This window comes from Rhinolophus sinicus, linkage group LG07 (genome assembly GCF_036562045.2).
Source record: "Rhinolophus sinicus isolate RSC01 linkage group LG07, ASM3656204v1, whole genome shotgun sequence".
In the NCBI taxonomy this organism is placed as follows: Eukaryota; Metazoa; Chordata; class Mammalia; order Chiroptera; family Rhinolophidae; genus Rhinolophus; species Rhinolophus sinicus.
Window position 1 is genome coordinate 87,778,628 of NC_133757.1, and position 22,610 is coordinate 87,801,237.

Here is a 22,610-nt window from a genome sequence, read left to right on the forward strand (position 1 = left end):
GCAGGCTGTTTGAGTAAGTCGCTGCATACAGAGGGTCTTCAGGGGCCGTGCAGAAGGTGGGCTGATGCTGTCTGATATTTGTCAGGAATGGCCGGGACCTGGAGTCCCAGTAGTCTGAAGGTATTCTTTCCCTATCACTCTCAGATGGCCCCTGGGGTCACAGTGCCTCTTGTCGGCAAAGCTTAGACTGTAATCTGCGTGAGTGTTGTATCCTCCGGTGGGTTGGGTTGAATGTAAGAATGTCTTTAACTGCTTAGCCAAGAGCTGAGAAAATACTGAGAGAGATAATTGACCGCTGGCCGATAAACCACAGTCACACTCTCTGGCACGCACTTGGTTCTTATTCATGTCCGTCAAATACTGCGATCTTTGGGCGTCTTGCCTCGAACCCTCTGATGATGGCCCACTCCCGAGTGAAACTGTGAGTCGTTAAAACCATCCACTGCCATCGTTCCTAGACTTCACTAGGATGAGGTTTTCACAGAATAGCCTCCTGGGGAATGTTCTTCTGTGTGCCTGGAGAGCGTTGGTGAAACCTGAGCTTGGTTTGGTATGCGTGAACCAGTAAGAGAGACGTTCTGCTGACCCAGTTGGCTGTGGTCAGGGTAGAGGATGAGATTTCCATGATGGGTGGTGATACGAGTTCACTGGTATAGTTTCTTCTTGGGCAGTCGATGGCCTTGGAGTTCACCTTCAAAGGTGAATGCTGAGAATAGTTCTTCCTATTGGCTAAAAACTCTTCCAACTGTGGTGTCAGGCAGATGTCTGCACCAGGCTTTTTGATGTCTTTACAGAAATACAGCTCTCTCACTGAGGACTGATAGGGCAGGTGTGGAGAGGGGAAATGTGTCTTCCATCAATCCAAATATCATCCAATGTCCAGAAGGGTCAAGGGAGAATAGACCAATGTATGATTAGGTACCAGGAAAGGTCAGAGACATACTGCACTTCTGTTTGGTTTTCTTTCTTTTGTTTTATTCAAATAAAAATTCAAGTTTTTCTTTGCTTTTGAGTTGAATCATTTGGTCCTAGGACATTCCTTAATGAAGCTCAAATCCTTTAACCCAAAGCAGTCCTTTCAAGCCAGTGGTCCCTGGACAATGCTGAATATATCAGAGTGCGCTTGTCTCAGTGACAGAGATAAGATAAATAAAGGAATCAGCGCTGCTATCTGGCTGCCTGGGTACAAATTCCAGCCTGAACAATGTTTAGCTGTGTGCCTGGAGGAAAGTCACGTAGTCTTTCTGTCCCTTGGATCTTCCTCAGGGAGATAGGGGTGCCTGTGGTACCTCTCTCAGAGGGTGGCCTGGAGCTGTGCTGTCCAATATGCAGCCACCACCATATGGGCCACCGAACACTTGCCATGTGCGCGTCCAAACAGAGATGCGCTGTGAGTGTAAAGTCCACACCAGATTTCAAAGATATAGTCCAAGTAAAGCATGGAAAGTATCTCATTAATAATTTTACGTTGATGACATATTGAAATGATAATATTTGGGATAGATTGGGTTCAATAAAATATATCATTTACATTAATGTCTCCTGTTTCCTTTTACCTTTTTAATGTGGCTACCAGAAAATTTTAAGTTACATATGTGGCTTGCATTATGTTTCTGTTGGGAAGCGCTAGTCTAGACTAGAGGATTAAATGAGTTCATGCCTATAAAGCACTTCTCACATAATGATTGATAAAGAATGAGTAATCAACAAATATACGGTTTTTCTTTTTGTACTCTAACATCCTCTTTAACACAATCCCACCTGCAGCGCCAGCCCATGTGGTGTCCAGGTTGCTGTATAAAAGCAGATATCATCCTTTTAGAATGGGTCGGGGGTGGGGTAAATGAATTCCTAGATTAGGCAGAGACTACGAAAGTCTGTGTGTCTGCAGGTGGGGAGAACTACTGTGGAATTGCTCACCACCGTCCCTGCATGATAACATTACCAGGCCTCCAAAGGTGAAGTACATTTACCTCTCAGCACCTCCTAATGTGCTATTATACTGAAAGGTGCAGCCTCTTGAGTTATCCCTTAAGCCTTCCTTCTGCCTTTCTGGGGCTGGCATCTATTTAGAAATGGCCTCAGGGAGGCAATGGAATATGTTCGGGCTGCCTGGTACACCTGAAGGAGGAGCTGATGCACAAACCCCTTTGCCCAAGACACCTACGGGCGTTATTGGAGATAAGCCAAGAGGGCAGAAGTCGCTGGAGCAGGAGGAAGTGGGACTTGAGGAATCGCTGTTCCCTGTGGGTCTGCCCTGTGGGCCCTGCAGACACATCTGCAGGTGGCTTGCTCCCCCTCTGAGTGTCAGCAGCGCTCACTGCCTCAGGCCTTGATGGGCCATTAGGGCACCAATGTCTAGCGCCGTTTAGGGGTTCAGTCCTTTGAGGGCAAGCAGGTGTGCCCCGAGAGTTGACACATTTCCTAAGAATCAGCTGTGTTGGGTTGGGATCCTACCTCGCTCTGCCTCTCTCAGGTCCAACTCATAACCCAGGACTCTGCTGATTTGACGGGCCTGGGGAAGGTCCACCTATTCACGAAAAACCCTATTGAATTTACTTCCAACATTGCACAATACATAAAATTCAACTATTAGAATTCATATCTAGGAGTTCCTTGTCAGAACATAAAAGTGCCCTGTCCTTAGAAAAATAATTTATTCCTTAATGTGTTAAATTTCTTAATACGATAAATTCATAAGGAATGAATTTATCAACTTGCTTTCCAATGCAATGAGGTCAGAGGAAAAAGGCAGTTTGGGTAAGGTGTGAAGATTTGAATAGGAATTTATGTTTGTTCATTCAATAAATATTTGCTGAGTACCTAAATACAAGTCTCAGAGCCGCACAATCAAGGGTGCTGAGCTGGTACCATGTTTCCCCAAAAATAAGACCTAGCTGGACCATCAGCTCTAATGCATCTTTTGGAGCAAAAATTAATATAAGACTCAGTATTATATTATATTATACCTGGTCTTATATTATATAAGACCCGGTCTTATTTTACTATAATGGGACCTCTCAGTCCCATGGCACTCACCAGGAGTCTGTGTCACCACTCTTGCTCCTTGGGTCTTGATGCTGCTTATCACCATAGATCATCACTAGCAGCCTGGTTGAATCGGACACACAAGTTGACATCTGTTTGCCTTCCTTGCCATAGCCCACCCTTTTCGTGACACAGAGGAGGAACTGGAAGCTGGGAGTGGCAGGAACTTGCTAAGACTCCGGAAGAGGCTGTGAGCCTGAACTCTTGTCATGGTCCCTGCCTGTATCTTGGGGGCCAGCACTATGCTTCTAGGTCCCCTGCAAGCTGACCTCAGCCAGGAACTGAGAGCCTGGCTGAGAGACAAAATGAGGACAGATAGGGACAGACAGAGGAAGCCTGATATGGGAGATAGAACTGGAAGCCAGGATATCCAAGGGCAGGGCTCTTCCAAATCCTAGCTACTGACCATAGGCTAACCCATTAAACTCTTTGTCCCCATTTCTTGTATCTGTAAAGTGAAATGAGATGAACTTGCTGACTCTGAATTCCATTCCTGCTCTGGAGGTCTGCCCATCCATCCTTCTTTTCCAGGAAAACACTGTCTTCCAAACACCATCTCTCTCCTGTCCCTGCTCTGATAGCTTATTTTCATATCTAGTGCTTTCATCACATCATTTGCCCTAAGCCAGACTGCTCCACTTTCTCTTTTCCCAATGCTCCTTCCCAGTCCTGCTCAAGGCCATCTCCTCCTTAGCCTCTCCTGACCTTTGTCTTAACGAGGGAGGAGTCCTGGATTTGGAAACTGGGGGACATAAATTATATTTCCTGCTCTTCCTCTCCTAGCCATGTGACTCTGGACATGGCCCTCCCCCTTTCAAATGGCCCTGCATGGTCCTCATATACTCATAACTCTTAACAGTCCCATAGTCTGGGCCCAACTTGAGTCAATTCTTAAAACTTGAGTAAATTCTTTTCTTGTAATTTTCGAATTCCAGATAGAGAGATAGGACCTACCCAGGAGATAGACATGGGAGAAGAATGAGGACAGAATTTACATTCTAGATGGGGACATAAAATCAACCCCACAAGAATGTGAGTGTTTTCCATTTCTTATGTCTCTCCACTGCAGCTGGCTCCATACTGGTTCCGTAACAGGTGCTCAGTTAAACACTCATTAAGTGTAATGATATCACTTTGTATTTACATAGTACAATTTACAAAGATTGTATGACCTGAAAGGAACCAAATAAGGAGATGGATCACAGGAACTAAGAGGTCATACAGACTGTCCCTCCCTTCTAGCAGGAAAAGAAGGGAGGGTATATGTTTCTGCATCCTAACCCTTATTTATCACCTTCTCTGGGAGGATAAATCCACAGAGGGAGCTTTTATTATTGAGGCTACCAAAATTCAGTCAACAACCTCTGCAACTGTTCAGTGAAAAACTGACTTCTTTCACCTGCTCTAATGGTCCTTTCTGGAAGAGGCATGTGTGTACAACAAGACATTATTCATAGTAATGTTAAAAAGCAGAGGGAGTGTTTCTTGTTTGACATTTGAGTACAGCCCGTAACCCTTCTCTGAGTTCTCACAACTGAATTCACACAGAGCACCTGAGGGAGATCAAAGCATCCTGAATATGGTAAGGTTAGGATTGGGGAAGGCAGCTGGGGTCGAGGTGGGGCTCCCATCTCCTGGGGACAAGTGAGGATGAAATGATCAAGTTTCTCCTCTGCTTTGCCACTGCTGTCATTAGCTAAACATACTACCACAGGTTGGAATTGATGTGTCTGTTTTATAGAGAAAATCCTGAAGAAGAGGGAAATGAGTTTCTAGGGGTTGTAGAGCCAACGTAACTGAAATCTCAGAGCTTCTGCCTGGGGCTCTGTTCCAACTCTTTTGTGAGCTCTCTGTTGTTTATAAATAAACTTGTAACTGTTATCCACCCTCAGCAGGGCCTGTGGTTTGCCTGGTCCCTGTGGCCCTCTCCCCCCGAATGAGAATGGGTCCACTTTGTACTCTTTTTATTATCCAATCCTTTTTTAATGTGCTAGGCTGGGGGCCCATTTGGGTTTTGGTTCATCAACAGCAGGCACCCCCTGCACGTGAGCAACGTGAGCAGCGAGGGAACATCCGCTCCCACAGTGCCTGGCACGGCCTGGACGACCTTGGCCTGACCCGGCCTGGTTCGCGGAAGGCGTGAGAGAGGCAGGGGGATCCGGAGGCGGCTGCGGCAGGGCCTGCAAGCAGAGGCCGCGGAGTCGGTGGGGCGATTCCCGCGTGGGGATCCTGCTCACCCAAATGACCTGCGCGCGCCGCGGGCTCACATGTATCGCATGCCAGTTGCACGAGCCCACCACCAAACCGCAGGACGACCCAGGGCCCCGGGTTGGTATTGACTGGGGCCTGCAGCTGGGTCCCTGCCCTCCGCAGCTGGACGTGACCTTCCACCACCTGTCCCCTCTGCTCCCCACCCCAGGGCTCGGTTCTACGGATGATCAGCAGGGTCCAGGGGAGGCCCAGGCTGCCAGCAGCCTGGTGAATCAGACAGCTGCAGCGGTGGCCACAAACAGAGGGACCACACCGCACTGACTCCCTACGGGCCCCCTACCCCAGCAGCAGCAGCTGGGGTCTCAGGCCAAGGAGGGGCTGACCCCGACCGAGCTCAAGTGCAGAAGCCAAACTGGTGCTTGCAGGGGGACCGGCAAGGCCTCCCATCTGCAAGGGGTGGTAGAATGAAGGCCCCTGGGGAAATGTGGCCGCCTGACATTTTGCTCTCCGTCCACCTACTCCCTCTGCTTTGGGCATTGGCTTCTAGCTGAGCTTTTCCCTCCTGAAGGCATCCATGGGAAAATGAATTTTATAAAGCAGTAAGGAAAAGACAAACATTTACTAGAAAAAAGATTTAAAAACATGACAGAAAATTTCCAAAAAAAGAAATACAAGTGGCCAGTAAGCATGGGGGAATAAAAGCTCAATCTCACTAGTAACAGAAGAAATGCTAGTTGAAACAAAATACCCTTTTCAGCTCATCAGGTGGAGAAAAGTTTGAAAACATGGTCATAAGCTATGACCATGTTTGACGATGTGAGGAAACCTACACCCTGCCGCTGCCATGAATATTGGCAGAGTCTTTCTGGAGGACAGTTAATATAGTTTTGCACAAGTGGTTTCTTTTTACCAGCCCTTTGACCCAGCAATTTTCCTTTTAGGAATTTATCCCAACATTGTGGAAAGTTTTAGCTACAAAGATATTCATTCAACAATCTTTGTTGAGGCAGTAAAAATTCAGTGATAAGATTATTCAATCTTATCTTCATGAGAAAATTCAGTGGTTAGATTATTCACTCTTATCTCCATAAGACTGAATACTGTCTAATGAAAATCTTGTAAAAGAATAGTCAATGAGGCATAATGTTTGCAATATACTGTGAAACGTGAAAAGCAGCTTACAAAGCAGTGTATAGAAGATGATTCCAATTTTTAAAAGAAATAGGTATGTACAGAAAAAAGGCTAGAAGAGATATACACCCCAGTGTTGTTAACCGTTACTTCTGACGGTGATATTGCAAATTAATTTCTTTCCTTTTACTTGTCGCATTCTCCACATTTTATCACCAGCTTGTATAATTTTGGCAGCAAGGAACAACAACAAAATCCCATAAAAGTTTATTTTTAAAAGAAGGGAGAAGCATCTGGGTCTCATCATTTCTAATTCCCCAGAGTAAGGAGTAGGAGATGGCCCCCCCAAAAGAAGCAAAAAATCCAGGAGCACTTTTCTAGAAAAGCTTTAGGAGTTGAACACTGGCCATTCCCACAGAATTTAAGAAGATGGGTGGAGGACCAGTTTAGAGATGTGCAAATCCAGAGATGAAGATTTCTTTTAAAAAATTGCAGGACCCCATATACTATACTTTTCATTTCTTTCTGAAACGAATAGATGATCTGGTCGCTGCTGTAGCTCTCGTGTGAGGAGGAACCTCGGGGGGTGGTAGGCAGATGCCGCACTGGGGTGAAGGTGCTAGGGACAGTAGAGCACAGGGATGAAGGACACAGCCCAGGTCAGCCTGCTGCCTTCTCCAGATCCTGACTTGCCACTTACCATCTGTGCAACCTTAGGCAATTTGCTAAACCTCTCTGTGCCTCGTTTGCCTCCTGAGAAGAATAATGGTGTTTATTACCTGAATTACTATAGTAATAGATTTTTTCCCCTTTTATATCATTTCCAAAGATTTGTTTCCCTTTTATAGCATTTCTAAAGATTTGGATTTTCTAGTTATTCTTTTATGGTTTGTTAATAGCTTAATTCTAAGATGTAGTCAGGCAACATATGCTGTGTCATTACATTGAATGTGGTGAGACTTGCTTCATGACTCAAATTAGGGTCCATATGGGTAAATCTAGCATGTGGACTTGAAGTGACTCTGTCTTCTGTAGTTGGGTACAGTTGGTAGGCTCTTGTCAATGAGGTCACGTTCGTTAATCACGTCATTCACATCTTCAGCGCAAGAATTTTTTGTCTACTACTTCTATCAGTTACTGACCAAGGCAAGGGGTGTGGAATCTCCCACTATGATTACAGATTTCTCAAGTTTTTCCTGTTAGATCTGTCAATATTTACACATATTGAGTCTATGTAGACAAATTGAGAAGACATATCTTCCTGATGGATAGACTCTCGCATCATCGTCAACTGTCCCTTTTTGTCTCCAGTAATGGTTCTTGTCTAAAGTTGACTTTATCTGACTTTGTATTTGGTTATGTGTGTGCATGGCATATCTTTTTCCTTCCTTTTACTTTAAACCTCTGTGTCTCCTGGAAGAAATATGAAATAGTATTGTTTTGTTAAAACCTTTCTGACAATCTTTGTCTTTTCCTTAGAGTATTTATTTCATTTGCTGTAGTTATTGATATAATCGGGATTAAATCCACCATCTTTCTATTTTTTCTGTTTGTGACAACTGTTCTATTACTTTTTCTCTGCTTTATTGCTTTAATTTTGGATTAATTAGTATAATTCCATCATTTCCCCCACCTCCCTGTATTAAGCTATTTATTCTACTCCCCTTATGGTGATTGCCATAAAGATTACAACATGCCTCTATTAAACTTGCTAAAGTCTGATACAAAATAGTACTTACCACTTCCACACAATGCAAGAACCTTGAAACACTTTCATTTAACCCCCTCCTGCCTTTTGTGCTGTTGTTGCTATGTTTTTGTTTGTTTGTTTGTTTGTTTGTTTGTTTTATTGGGGAATATTGGGGAACAATGTGTTTTTCCCAGGGCCCATCAGCTCCAAGTCAAGTCATCTTTCAATCTAGTTGTGGGGGGCACAGCTCAGCTCCAAGTCCAGTTGCCATTTTCAAGCTATAATTGCAGGGGGTGCAGCCCACCATCCCATGCAGAGATGGAACCAGCAACCTTGATGTCGAGAGCTCGCACTATAACCAACTGAGCCATCCCGCCACCCCTTTTATTTCTTTGTTGTTGTTGTTGTTGTTGTTGCTATATTTTTAATGATACATTTTATACTTTGGCTGCTTTTAAGATTTTCTATGTGTCTTGGATTTTCCGCAGCTGGATTTTGATGTGCCTGGGTGTAGTTTTCTATAGAAACTATACAGTTTGAGTTGGTATCTTTCATCAATTTTGTATAATTCTTGGCCATTATCTCTTCAAATATTTCTTCCATACATTCTCTTTCCTTTCCCCTGAAATTCCAATTATGTAGATGTTAGAGCTTTCTAACATGTAAAACATAACTCTGTGCCCTAACGTCTAGAGTTTAGCCCGTTAGCGACTCCCATCTGAAAGCCTGGGGTTGTTTAACAGAGCACTTCCTTCTTGGCAGGCTCTGAACCCCAGTTTTTGTCTCCTCAGTCCTGGGAGGCTGCTGAAAGCTTTGCTTAAGCCTGTTGTCTTGGAACTGGCAAGTGCCTTGAGGAGAAAAGCAGACACAGGTGTTAGGTTCACCTCGCTCTCTGGATTCTTGGCTCTTGAGTCCTTGCTGCCTCGATAGCTTTCCAGTGTCTTCAAATATACACTTTTATTATTTATCTCCCTTTGCCAGTTGTTCTTGGCAGGAAGGTTTATCTAATACAAGCTAGTCTGCCATGGCCAGAGACATGTGGTACTGTGTGGAAATGACAAAGGGATGGCTTTTGCCCCTGGGGCTGAGGGTCTGGTAGAGCCTGACATGGCAACAGTGTAAAGCACATTCAAAACACTACCTTTAAGGGAATGAGACAAGACATTCATTATTCTGACGAGGAGGGTATGAGGTTTCCTTGAAGAATGGGAAGGATTGTGACATATGCTATTTGGAGGGAAGGGAAGAAGTGGGAATGGAGGCACGCTGCTCGATGTATGTGGAAAAACTTAAACCAAGTATAGGCTGTATGATGGGCCAGGTCACGTGGGAAGGGCTAGAATGAAGGCAGGGAGAGAACTTGTTGGAACTGAAGCTAGGAAAACATATGTGCCAAGTTGAAAGGTGTCTATGTCCCAGGTGGAATGTGTACATTTTGACACGTGATGGTGGATCGTTGAAGTTTTGATAGCTTGGGAGTGACTAGTTCTGGCTTCGCTTGCACTGACTGCAACCTCCAGTGAAGTCTTTAGCCCTCTCTGGTTCCTAATTTTCTCCCTTGTAGAATAAGAATCGTAATCTCTGCCTCTTCCACCCACCCACATCTGGAGGTTCTAGTGAGGTGTTGATGAGCTTGTGCGTGCAAATGTGCTTTGATAGGAACGAAGTTTGGTCAAGATAGAGGAGGGGATGATACTGCTCTTCAGAGCCAGTTATTGGTTTGCCAGGCTGTGGCCTGAAGGGGGCTATTTCAGGAATCCCCCATCTTTCGGGTCTTGTTTGTGCATCCCAGGGGGAGGATGGCTGGATTTTTAGTGAAACCAGAGAGACTTCCAAAGTCCTCTGTCCTGGCTGTCCCCTGAGCACTGTCATTCCTGCCCCAGCACCCACCCTGGGGGACACTGGACACTGGTCATCCTGACAGTTGTGAAGCTGCCTTTTCTAGTTTAGATCATTCCTCCTGGGCAGCTCTGGGCAGCTGTCCAGTCCTTTGTTGGTGGTGATGGGCCATGAATAAGGTCATGAATGCGGAACACGGTCAAACAAACCCTCTGTATCTTGTCAAAATAAAATGAATTATGCCCCCCTTTAGCTTCCACCTACTTGTCCTGGTTTTACCTTTGGGGGCCCCATATCCCAAATCTGTTTCCTTTTCCATGAAATACGCCTGTAGACCCTTTAAGATAATCTTTCTCTCTCTCTGAATTATGGAAAGACCAAGCACATGAGCTAAATATTTACTTCTTGTTATATGACTTCATTCTGGAATTCTTAGAGGCAGGCTCCATCCGGGTATGGTGACTATGATCTTGAGAATTAAAACAAAAAATTTTATCAAATGCTCCTGTAGTGCTTATTATGTGCTATTCATTCAATCTTCATAATTCTATGAGCTAGATACGATTATTATCCTGATTTTGCAGATAGGAAACTAAAGCACAGAGAAGTTAAGTATTTTACTCAAGGTCACACAGCTACTAAGTGCCAGAATGAGGATTCAAACCCAGATGATCTGGCTCCAGAATCTGTGCTCTTCCCTACTCTGCTGTGCAGCCCTCTTTTGCCCGATGACAGGCCACTCAGCCTCTCTTCTGTTTGCCAAAAAGCTTTATGCCTCCCCTCTGTGCAAAGAGCAGGTTGCTCTCAGTCCATGCGCCCCTCAGGAACAGAAACTATGAAAAAGGATGGGATTGTCACGAGCACCAGAGCATTCTTGGGTTCCCTAAAGGTGAAGGATATGCCTGAGGGCTGCCCTCTGAGGCTGCCACAGTTCAGCTAAGGACGGTCCTCGTGTATGAGTTGTTTAAAGGAGCTTTGCCACTGACCTCTGCATTCTGCATCCTCAGCTGTCTTGGGGTCCAGCATATAAGACATAATGAGATCAGAGGAGTGGGTGGGCAGCGTGCTGGTGTGTGCCTAAAGACCTGGAGCCTAAAAGCAGAGCCCTGGGAGGGTTCAGATACGCACAGAGAGAACAGCAGCCCGTGAGCAAGTAGAGACAGAGACCCTCAGCCTCCTAGTATTATTCTCAGCGCCTGGAAAAGGCCGCTTCCATCCAGATCAGCTAATGTCTAGAGGGAAGGAAGAGACCCTACATGGGAGTACCCAAGAGTTCACACAGGACCCCTTCAGTGTAGTACCCTCCAGCTCCACATTTCACCAGAGGATCAGACCCTGGAATCAAATCACCTTCTCATTCAAGAAATGGGTCTTAGGGGCCGGCCCGGTGGCTCAGGCAGTTAGAGCTCCATGCTCCTAACTCCGAAGGCTGCCGGTTTGATTCCCACATGGGCCAGTGGGCTCTCAACCATAAGGCTGCCGGTTCAACTCCTCGAGCCCTGCAACTAAGATTGAACACAGCACCTTGAGCTGAGCTGCCTCCCGGATGGCTCAGTTGGTTCGAGTCCCACAAGGGATGGTGGGCTGCGCCCCCTGCAACTAGCAACAGCAACTGGACCTGGAGCTGAGCTGCACCCTCCATAACTAAGACTGAAAGGACAACTTGAAGCTGAACGGCACCCTCCACAACTAAGATTGAAAGGACAACAACTTGACTTAGAAAAAAGGCCTGGAAATATACACACTGTTCCCCAATAAAGTTCTGTTCCCCTCCCCCAATAAAATCTTAAAAAAAAAAAAAAAAAAAAATGGGTCTTGGAACCTATAATATTCACTCTGGAGAAGCCAGAGAAGAAGTTCTGTCCTCAAGAAGTTTGTGTCCTACTTGGGGACATGAAAGTGTCTGGGAAGGGTGCGAAGACTGTTGAGATAATAAGCCTGCCTTGGAAGCAGAGAACCCTGGAGGCCGCTTCAGTAGAAATGTTGTCTGAAGGAGGTGGGATGTGAGCTGGGCCTTGGAGAATGAGACGATGTAAGTGGCGGGGAGAAAGAGAAAGCGTGTGCTGGATGCCTTCTGCTCGCCCTTCCGATCTGCTGCCCTCCCTCTCCACCATCCCCTGTGCCCAGGATACCAACGGGCTTGGGTTTACCAAATAGGAGGCACCAGAAGAAGATTAGAGGACTGGAGGAGAGTGAGGTCATTTATTTATCACCCCGTGTCTGTTGCTGTGAGTTGGCTCTGAGACCCTTCACTGAAGCCACAGCTCCAAACAGGCAGCCATCAAGCCTGGAGGTGGTAACAGCTCTCCTCTGTGGCCAGCCTGGGGTATTTTGTTATCTCTGCTCATGTCTCTGTAGATAGTCTTTTAAAACATTCTCCTGTAATTAAGTAGTCTCAGCGTGCTCTGTTTCCTGCCAGGAACCACAGTGAAAAAAAGCATTTCTGAGATAGGGGAAGGTGGGTGGGCAAAAGAGGTGGGAGTGCACAGACCTGTCTGGCTGAAACGGAAGTTGGGAGAAGAGATGACGTTGGAGCCTAGAATGTGATGGGTTTTCCATACTGAGCAAAGGAGTAGGAAGTCGCTGTGCGTTTTGTAGCTATCTGTAACCTCCCTCTCTCGTCTCTTCCAGGAGACTCCCACCTTTGGCTCCTCACCGCCCAGTGCCCCCTCCATCGGGTCCTCCAGCCAGAGGACAGGCATGGCGAGGCCGGGAGGCTCCTGCCTTTGCTGCTGTTTGGCTGTGTTCTCCTTCCTCCCCTCGCTGAGCCTGGCACAGTATGAGAGCTGGCGCCACTACCCCGAGTACTTCCAGCAGCCCGCCCCTGAATACCACCGGCCTCAGGTGCCCTCCGACGTCGCCAAGATACAGGTGCGCCTGGCGGGGCAGAAGAGGAAGCATAGCGAGGGGCGGGTGGAGGTGTACTACAACGGCCAGTGGGGCACCGTGTGCGACGACGACTTCTCCATCCACGCCGCCCACGTCGTCTGCCGGCAGCTGGGCTACGTGGAGGCCAAGTCCTGGACCGCCAGCTCCTCCTATGGCAAAGGGGAAGGTAAAACGCTCTGTGCTTTGGAACTAGCGCTTGTGTGCCCTGCAAACCCTGGGAACAGGCTTATGTGCGGTTAACTGGGTAAAAGAAGCTGCACTTGTCAAGTACAAATTCCCGATAATACTCCATCAGGACAACCTCCTGCGGCTGTGCAGGAAGGTGGCAGCGGAAGGGTGCCGGGGAGGGGTACAGTGACCGACCCCCTGCTTTGCCGGACTTGCCCACACCAAGTCTGGCATCCTGGGAAACACCTTGTCCCGGGCAAAGCAGACTGGCTGGTGACCCCAGGCAGGGACTGAAGTCAGTCTGAGCTCATCTGCCCCAGTGCGTGTCCTTCCTCGGGCTGTATCAGCCAAGGGAGCTGCTGCCTGGCTGCCCATCGCCCTTCCAGGGAGTTCCTTTTGCCCTTTCTCGCAAAGGCTGCCCACAGGTTAGCGTTCCCTGACTCTCCCCACCCTCCTGCCCACATACACTTCACACTTTTAACACTCACATGCTGTTTTGGGTTTGGCCGTGACAGGAACAGAGTTACTTTGGGTTTTTCACTTTGGTTGGCCTATTCTTTTCTCCCTGGTTAAGTGCAATCAATATACATGTTTAAAATTTCTTTTTTTTTTTTTTTTTTTATAAGAGCTTTGAGGGAGAGCAGGTGTAAGTCTCTGCTTTAGAGGAAGTCACTCGTCTTCTTTGGCCTGGAAGTTGGGCTCTTAAGAACTCTTGAAACTCGCATCGTCTATGATCCTAAGTGGGAAATAGATAAGGGTGAAAAGCATGATTTTTTAAAAAACAACACAGGAACTGAGAATGCCCCTCCCTGGGTTGGTAAAGCAAAAGCCGCTCCTCCATCTGACTGAGCGCTGCTGGATGAAAGCAGAGGTGCCCAAATCTCTTGCTGGACGCTTGGAGTCATGCCACGCTGACGGCATAAGAATCCCCTGCGGGGAGTAACCCAGGATATTCTGGGTCAGGTTCTGGGCTGGAATGTAGGACTCTGTGACTTTTGGAAGCCTTCCAAGTTGATTGTATATGTAGCCAGTTTGGTGATTCATTGTTGTGACCCCTTCCAACCCTGGCTTTCTGTTATTCTAGAAATTCTAGGAGAAAGGAAATCCCATCTCGACATGTCTCACCTCCATGAAATTGAATATATCCTGTTGGAGTAACTGCACTTAGAGTAAAATGTTCTCTGATTCTGACTCTGGGTTCCTTAGCAGGGATGAGAGTAAAAGCAGCAAAGCCAAGTTAGCAAATTCTGGGCTTTTCAACCCATTTCTTGTCTAAGATCTTTACAAAAACTCCAGACACTTCTCCATGCTCACATATCTCCGTTTATTCTGCTAGCTGAGTGATCCAGCAGTACCATCAAATTTATGTTTTCTATTGCAGTCTTTCAAAGATTAATTATTTTATAACAAGTACTTTCCAGTGAGTGTGGGGTTGTTCTAGTGGCAACTTTATTTTATTTCTACCCAAGCTTAAAACTAACCTGTCGTCAGACATGATGGGTGTGGCTTTTCCCATGTTCCCCTGCCCAGGAGCAGGCATGGATTAACCCGGCTCAGACTTTGCCATCCAAGGATGATGAAGAAAGAAAAGTGAAAGGGAGTACAGGACTATGCAAGGAAGCAATTAAAATCCTGGCCCATGGAAAGTACTGCATGGACAAGTTGACGGACTGTGGAAAGCCAGGATCATGGATTGTGGGTCTCTGCTGAGATTGCAATACTAGGAGTATGCTAGAAAGATGGGGGGTGGGGGGGACATGGTTGCAGGGCAGCAGCGTTGAAATGGAGGTGCGGGGTATGATTATTGGTAATGACAAGATCTAAACTATGGGATAGTAGCAGACATAGGGTGGAGGAAAGTCATTGGAGACAGGAGATGGAGTGACTAAGAGGCTGAGAGTCCTGGAAGGGTCATCTGTGTGGATGTTGAAATCATCCAGGCTTAGGAAAGAAGTATCAAGGAGAGGAAGGGAGAAATGGATGCTAAAATACTTTTACCTGTCATGTCTCCAGGACTTGAAAGATTCTGCTGTCTATATAAAGTATTACTTGGTATACATCATAAGAGACCTTTTAAATATACATGTATTTGAATTTCATCAGTTTAGGATTTTTAGCACTGAGTGCGTGTTCGGAACTCAGTAAATATTAGCCGATTGATTCATTTTGATTTGGGAGACTGTTAGAAGAGTTGGCGAACACTACTTGGCATAGTGACTAGAGAACGTGAATGTGCTCTCATGGGGCTTAACCAGCGAGTTGGCTCTGTGGATGATCTGGGAACGCCACCCTTGCATCCATCAGAGGCCACTCCTGCAGGAATGCTCACTGTCACCAACTTCTTTCAAGTTCAGGATGTAGTAATGAAGCCAGAGAGAGCACCCACACTGCCTGGGTTTTTCAGGCTCGCCTGGGAATAGTTGTCTTCTCCCAAAGCATCTCTGAGCTCAGGGAAATCATGGGCCCTTTTAGAGGGTCCTAAAGGGGACAGCTGCCCCACTTCTCAGCCTCTGTATGGGTCTCACAGCAACCTGAACCCACGATGGTGGCTTTCCTTTGCCTGTCTTCAGATCTGAGATCAGATCTGGTGCCTAATGCACCCCCATCCCCTGCCATTCTTCAGATCAGAGTGACAAAGCAAGCAAATGACCAAGTTTGGCCCCAAAGATTCTAACTTGAATAGTTCTAATAGTGAACAATTTTCATTACAGAGTTGAGGGGAATGTGAAGGCATTCAAGTGGAAAGTCATTTCTGATCTTTATCTTCCAAATTGTCTGTTCCTTTGTTTATTCTTCTCCTTTTCTAAGAAGCATTTCTTAGAGTAAATGAGTGGAAAGAGTACAATGAAGTCTTGCTTCTGATTGACTGGCATTTTGTGTCCAAAGTTTTAGCCTCATATGTGTCCCGAGTGCCACTTTCCATGCAGCTGTGGGATGGCATGCATTGCACTGTGCCTAGAACCCCCCTGTCTTCCCACAGGCAGAACCAGAAGCTGGCTGCTTTGGAACCAGAACAGTCTAGTCGACAAGCATTAAACATACAGAAAAAATGTTGTCATGAATCAGGCCTTATGAGTATACCATGCATGGTGATGCTATCTTGGGCTGAGTAGAAATTTATATTTTTACCATCGAGGAAAAAATAACTGGTGAGAATAGGCAGGGGGTAGGATGACTGGGGTGGAATTGAAGCTCCTTAGGAAAGCAGCTTTTCAGGGTAAGTTAGTTCCCATCAGCCCTCTGGGGTCTAACTGCAAATGTTCCTTATGAAAAGTTTAGCAGGCCCTGGAGTATGTTTTGCAGCTCTTCACATGGCCTTTAGCCATGCGCTGTCTGGTTCCCCACCCCCTTAGCGATGGTGGTTCCTGTCATTGCAGATGGAATAAGGGGACTGCTCCTTTCACCACCTTTTCCTTTATCAGCTTTACTACAGAATGTCCCAAGGAAGAGGCCCTGCGTCAAACATGGAGGGTCTTTTCCATCGCTGGTACTTAGCAAGACAAACATTGATTTGTTGTTGAAATAGCAATCGGTTAGGGAGCCGACGTTTCAGTGGAGCTTGATGGCTTGGAAACCAGGCCAAATTGAGAAACCAGTTGCAAAACCTCAGCCCAGATGTTTTCAATAAGCTCTTTGTTCCCCTGAATGCATTGGAGGCGCTCTGGTTTGAACCCTGACCAGCCACCCGTCACAGCAGACGTGTTTCAGCAGGGCCTCGAAGTCAGGAGACTGGCCCTGTGTCCTCTCTGACCTCGAAGAGCCTCAGGTTCTTCTTGTTTTTCTCATCTCTACAATGGGAGTGTTTTTATCTGCTCCTCCCTTGCCTCATGAAAACAACAGTATTCATTGTTTTTCTGACTTATTGTAAAAAGGATGGGGAAAGGGAGGTTGAACATGTTCTAGGCACACAGATGATCTCATTGAATATCCATGGCAACCTGCTTGTTGGGTATCATTGTTTTCACTTTAGAAATGGGGAACAGGCTTGGTGAAGTAGTTGACCAAGTCACGTGGTACCCAAGCCTGAGAGAAATTGAACCCAGGTTATCTGACTCCATTATACTATAGAGTTCTACGTGGAGCCATGAGAAAAATGACAGGTTTGAGTTTGCTTCCCTTTCATTTTGTAGTGGCACTTATAAAAATCACTATTTGAAAACTCTCTAGCATTTAAAAAAATTTTATTTTTAATTATGGCAAAATACACATAATGTAAAATATGCCATCGCAACCATTTTTCCATGTACAGTTCAGTAGAGTTGGTACATTCACATTGTTGTGCAAACAGTATCCAGAATGTTTTTCATCTTGCAAAACAGAAACTCTACATCCGTTAAACAACATTTCCCCCATTCCCTCTCCCCCAGCCCCAGAAACCACCGTTCTGCTTTCTGTCTCTATGAATTTTGACAACTCTAGGTACCCCCTATAAGTGGAATCTTGTGGTATTTGTCTTTTTGTGACTTGCTTACTTAGCATAACGAACTCAAGATTCATCCATGTAACAACATGTGTTAAAATTTCCTTTTTTTAAAAAGGCTGAATAATATATATATATATATATATATATATATCATAATTTATCAATGGACATTTGGGTTGCCTTCGTCTCTTGGCTACTGTGAATAATGGTGTAATGAATACGAGTGTGCAGATATCTCTTTGAGACCCTGCTTTCAATTATTTTAGTTGTATATCCAGAAGTGGGAATTGCGGGGCCATATAGTAATTCCATTTTTAATTTCTTGAGGAAGGAATGCCTGTTTCCCATCGGGGCTGCACCATGTTGCATTCCTGCCAACAGTGCCCAAGGGTTCCCATTTCTCCACCTCTTCGCCAACACTTGTTATTTTCTGTGTTTTTGATAGTAGCCATCCTAAAGGGTGGAAGGGGGTGTCTTATTGTGATTAACCCTCTAGTGCCTTGCACACTAAATTCTGTACTTAGTGCAAATCAGGTAAATGCACAGGAGGTGAGCAGAATTCCACAGGGCCTCCCAGAGAGATTGCCCGGCCAGCTGCACCCCAGTCCTGCCTTCACCTGACTTCTGAAACTTGCGGAGGCCGCTCTGTGGGTTAGTCTCTGAATCAGTGGATGGGAAACATCAGGAAGTGACAAGAGCACTGAATGGACTGGGGTACTGGGCTCAGGGGGTGGCCTTGCAGAGTGGGGTGCCCTCTCTGAGCCAGAGCTCTGCATCTGTGTGAAGTAGGAATAACGATGCTTTTTCATCCTCTTTCCTGAGGTCTGAGGAAGTCAGGGGAGGTATACATGTGAAAATGCCTTAAAAGCTTTAAACACTCAGTTGCAGGATAGCTTAGATTTTCCCAGAAAGGCCATAGTTCAGCCTCTGCTGCAGGTGGAAGGTAAGTCTGACTTGTGTCATAGTCGGTATAACTAAAATCACATCTGCTTCTTCTTCATCATCATCATCATTATCATCATTGTAGTTACTGTTTTTGAGTAAGTATGGGCCAACAATAAACTGGGCAAGTGCCATGTTTTGTTTCTAGTCTGCACACAGCCTTGCAATTCGTCATTAGCCCCACTTTATGGATGAGAAAAAGGGGCTTTGACCAAAGTCACAGAGCTGAGTGGCTGAGCCAATTCACCCCTAGCTTAGTATCCAAAGACCCTGCTCTTCCCCCTATAACCACATGACGTCCGGGCTCAACTCTGATTTCTACCCAAATCGTGTTCCGTCTACCATATCCCTCTGGCAAGGGAATCCAGATGGTCTAGAACTATATGCAATATTTTAACATACTAAAAATCAATTGATGGCCACATACAGTTGCCAAAATTAGAGGGAAAATTCTCTATGTGCGACGTTGGTGCCCGCAAAGACTCAAACCTACTTTGACGTAGTGCTTGGTTTCCCTCTTCTCTACTTCCTTCAGGCCCCATCTGGCTGGACAATGTCTACTGCAACGGCAAAGAGGCAACCCTCGCAGCCTGCTCCTCCAATGGCTGGGGTGTCACTGACTGCAAGCACACAGAAGACGTGGGTGTGGTGTGCAGTGACAAAAGGATTCCTGGGTTCAAATTCGACAATTCATTGATCAACCACATAGAGGCAAGTCATGCGCTCTTGATGACTCCTTCAAGTGACTGTTTCCTCCTTGCATGTCACTCTCTTTGTGTCTACTGATTCCAAGAAGTGTGTGTGAGCCCTGAGAAGGGAGGCCCGAGGCAATTGGATTTGGTGTGGGGACCATTGGGGGAGGATTTCTGAAGAAGGGGATGTGATGCCATCAATGGGGAAAAGACATTCCAGACACAGAGAACAGCTTGGGCCGAGGCACAGAGGAATGGAGGTGTGAACTGGGGATACGTAGGCCAGTGCTGCTCATGTGTGAATCTGGGAGTAGTGTGAAATGAAGCTAGAAAGGTGAGCATGAAAGGCCTTCTGTGCTATGTTCAGGAGCTTACCCTTTGGACTAGGAAAGTGTATTAGTTATCAATCGCTGCATAACAAATTACCCCCCAGATTTTGCAGCTTCAAACAGCAAACTTTTATTATCTCACATAGTTTCTGAGGGTCAGGAATCCAGGAGTGGCTTAGCTAGTTGATCCAGTCTCTCATGAGGATGCCGTTAGGCTATCAACTGGGGTCGGGAGATGGTCTCCCAAGTTGACTCATGCGGTTGTTGGCAGGCTTTAGTTTCTTTCTGACCGTCAGCTGGCGCCCTCTGATCCTCTCCACACATCCTCTCTATAGATCGCCTGAATGTCCTTAAGACATGGCAGTTGTGTTGCTTCAGAGAGAGAGAGGGAGCAAAACGTGGAAGCCACAGTCTTTCATAACCTAATCTTGGAAGTGATATTCCGTCATTTCCACTGTATTCTATTACTCACACAGATTAACCATGTATAGTGTGGGAGGAGAATACCCAAGGGCATGAAGGCAGAAGGTGGAGACCACGGGGTATCCTCTCAGAGGCTGGCTACCACAGGATAGTTGTTCCCAAATCTAGCTGGGGATCAGAATTACTTCACAAATGCAGATACTGGGGTCTCACCTTAGCCTACTGAATCAGGATCTCCCACTATGGGAACAGGTTACTTCTTCAAGCTCTCTCAGAGGATTCTAATGTTGCTGCCTGACCCAAGTCAGCATTTGGGAATGGCAAAAGTCTCCTGACCCTTCTACATTTATGGCTAAATTTCAGATTTCTTTTCAAGAGATTCTCCACTTAAACAACAAAATTAGCAAATATTTATTGCACTAGTCTTACGTTCAAGGAATGTGGGCTTAGGGCTGGAGGAGTAGGCAGCCAAGACTCCTTTCTCAAGGAATATATTGGGGTCACCCCAAGGGGCTGTGGGAGCTGCCCTGAGTCCAGACTAAGGAATCTTTACTGTGCTTTAACCTTCAGCTTACCCCAGACTAATGCTGAAGAAAGGTGATTCTTGAAATTGCCCTATTTGGGTTCCAGAGGAAGTTCTACCCCGATTGTGGTCTTTACATTTTTCCTCTCATGACTCACACTGTCCTGCTCTTTTCTCATATGTTCCTAGAGCATTCTGGGAGCTTATCCAAACCTGTATTATAGCATGGAAAAGGATCTCCAGCCTTCTCTCAGCTGGCAGGAGACCATTTCTAGCTGACATTCTTCAAATGCTGCTATTTTATTAGAAATAACTAGAAGTGATTGTTATAGAGTTGATGTACTTTATTTAGTATTCCAGTTACCATTGATAACTTTGCTTTACCGTGAAGTTTATGATTTGGAGTATAGACTTTTCCAACTCAGTTTCACACTTTCCGTCTCCTCTCTTTATAAGCTCATACAGAATAATTAGCACCCATTTGTATGTATCTCATCTTTCCAATGAGGGCAGGGGCTATATCTAATTCACCATTGTATCCAACAGAAATAATGTTAGCATTTAATTTGAACAACATGTCTAACCCCCAAGTTTTCTCCTTCCCAGGAATTCAAACCAAAGATCATTATCCCCATAGATGAAGAATCACCCAGGACAAAATATCAAACAAAACAGTGATGACAAGCACACAGAAGCACATCTTTCCTTCATAGCATTGCCCTGCCTTCTAGAATAGTGAGTTATTTATAACATCTTTAATGGGCCTCTGTTTGGCCTAGGATCTCAGGATAATCCACTTGGATTGTCAAGTGAAGATCCGGGCTTCTGGGCATAAAAAAGTCATTCTTTTCAATCAAAAGGACGTGGGCCAAAATGTCAGTGGGTTTGTCACTAGGAAAAAATGATTCTGGGAAAGGATTCTGTGAGTATCACTTCAACAGAGAAGTTTTATTGAATACCTACCTCTATGGGGAGTTCTGATGCTGAGTATTTGGAGGGCAAACAAGATGGGTCATATGAAAAGCAGAACCTTAATTGGGTAGAATAGGCCGAGGGAGGACTGAAAAAAATCTGTTGGAGAATACTTTCTTATTCTGGAGGGGCTGGAGTCCACGATAGGAAAGGTTGGTCCCTATCTTTCTTCCGGACATTTGTTGGGTGTCTGCTGCATACAGATATGATCTGGGACACCATTGGGGGAAGAAAATATGGCCCTTGTCCTCCAGGCCTTATAACCTGAGAACACAAGATGCATGTCTTGGGGAAAGCTGGAATGTCATTCCAAGGCAGGGAGCCTAGATCCTAAATGAATTTACAGCAACCTAGAGAGGGCTAGCTGGGGGGACATCTGGGTAGAAAGGCTGGACGACTTCCACAACCTTCCATCCTCTGCATTTTCCTAGAAGGCTTCCCTCTTACTGTCGGAAAAATCAGACTGATTGCTATGAATGAACCAGACTGGGTGGTGGCTGTCTTGTCCCGCCACAGACACTGAGGAAACTTTCAATGGATGAGCAGTCCCCTGTAACCTCTTCCGTTTGGTATCGGATGAAAGTAGGTCATGAGAGGGCCTCGCTCTCAGAGTGTCTGAGGAGAGCCTTTGAGAATTGTCAGACGAGTCTTCCATCCAGGGCTTCGTGGCTAAGGTCTGTGCTTACTGGCAGTGCTGGCCTGACGGGCAGGGAGTTGCTCAGACCACCTACAGTGGATTTTTGTGGGATGCTGAAATGTTTCTCTGAAATACTTCATGTAATAGCCTGTGTTAGTAGCTGAAGTCATGAAGTCATTCCTCTTGGCTAAAGAAATGTCCCCTATTAAAGGTTGTGGACAAGAGGCGAGAAGTAGGTTTGGTGGACGTGCCGTTAGGTGGAGTTACAGTGTACTGACTAATGGTACCCAGGAGAACTGCTGAGTAGTCAATGTGAGGACAGTAAGTGGGCTCTACTCCCACTTCCCCATCGCGTATCAGAAATTCACATGGAGATTAAAATAAGTACTGATCAAATTAATAGGAGACACAAAGCGGGAAGGGATTGCTGGAATATAACATTAGGGAATGAGATTCAGAAAAACCTCAGTAGGTTGAAATAATAGGCCCCAACTGTAACATATTAGGGACCATTGTAATGTCCTATATCAAGGTCCATGGTGGGGAAAATCATCCACAGAGTGAAAGCTAGAGAGAGTGACTGAAAGGGTTGATTATGTTTTTTAAAAATCCCTGAAGGGGATTGGTTGGCTGAAAGCTCAGTATAAGCCAAAGGTATGATACGGCTGCTGAAAAAATTGAATATAAACTGAT

General features: G+C 45.8%; 1 protein-coding gene across 3 annotated transcripts in view; it reads left to right on the forward strand.

Moving 5' to 3' along the window:
* Positions 1-22,610, forward strand: part of LOXL2 (lysyl oxidase like 2) — a 92,177-nt gene that overhangs the window by 14,507 nt on the left and 55,060 nt on the right. For all 3 annotated transcript variants that reach the window (XM_019714728.2, XM_019714737.2, XM_019714719.2), the window contains exons 2-3: positions 12,551-12,974; positions 18,877-19,052. In XM_019714728.2, the coding sequence (XP_019570287.2) occupies positions 12,620-12,974; positions 18,877-19,052 (531 nt within the window). In that variant the 5' untranslated portion in view covers positions 12,551-12,619. The remainder of the gene's footprint in view (positions 1-12,550; positions 12,975-18,876; positions 19,053-22,610) is intronic.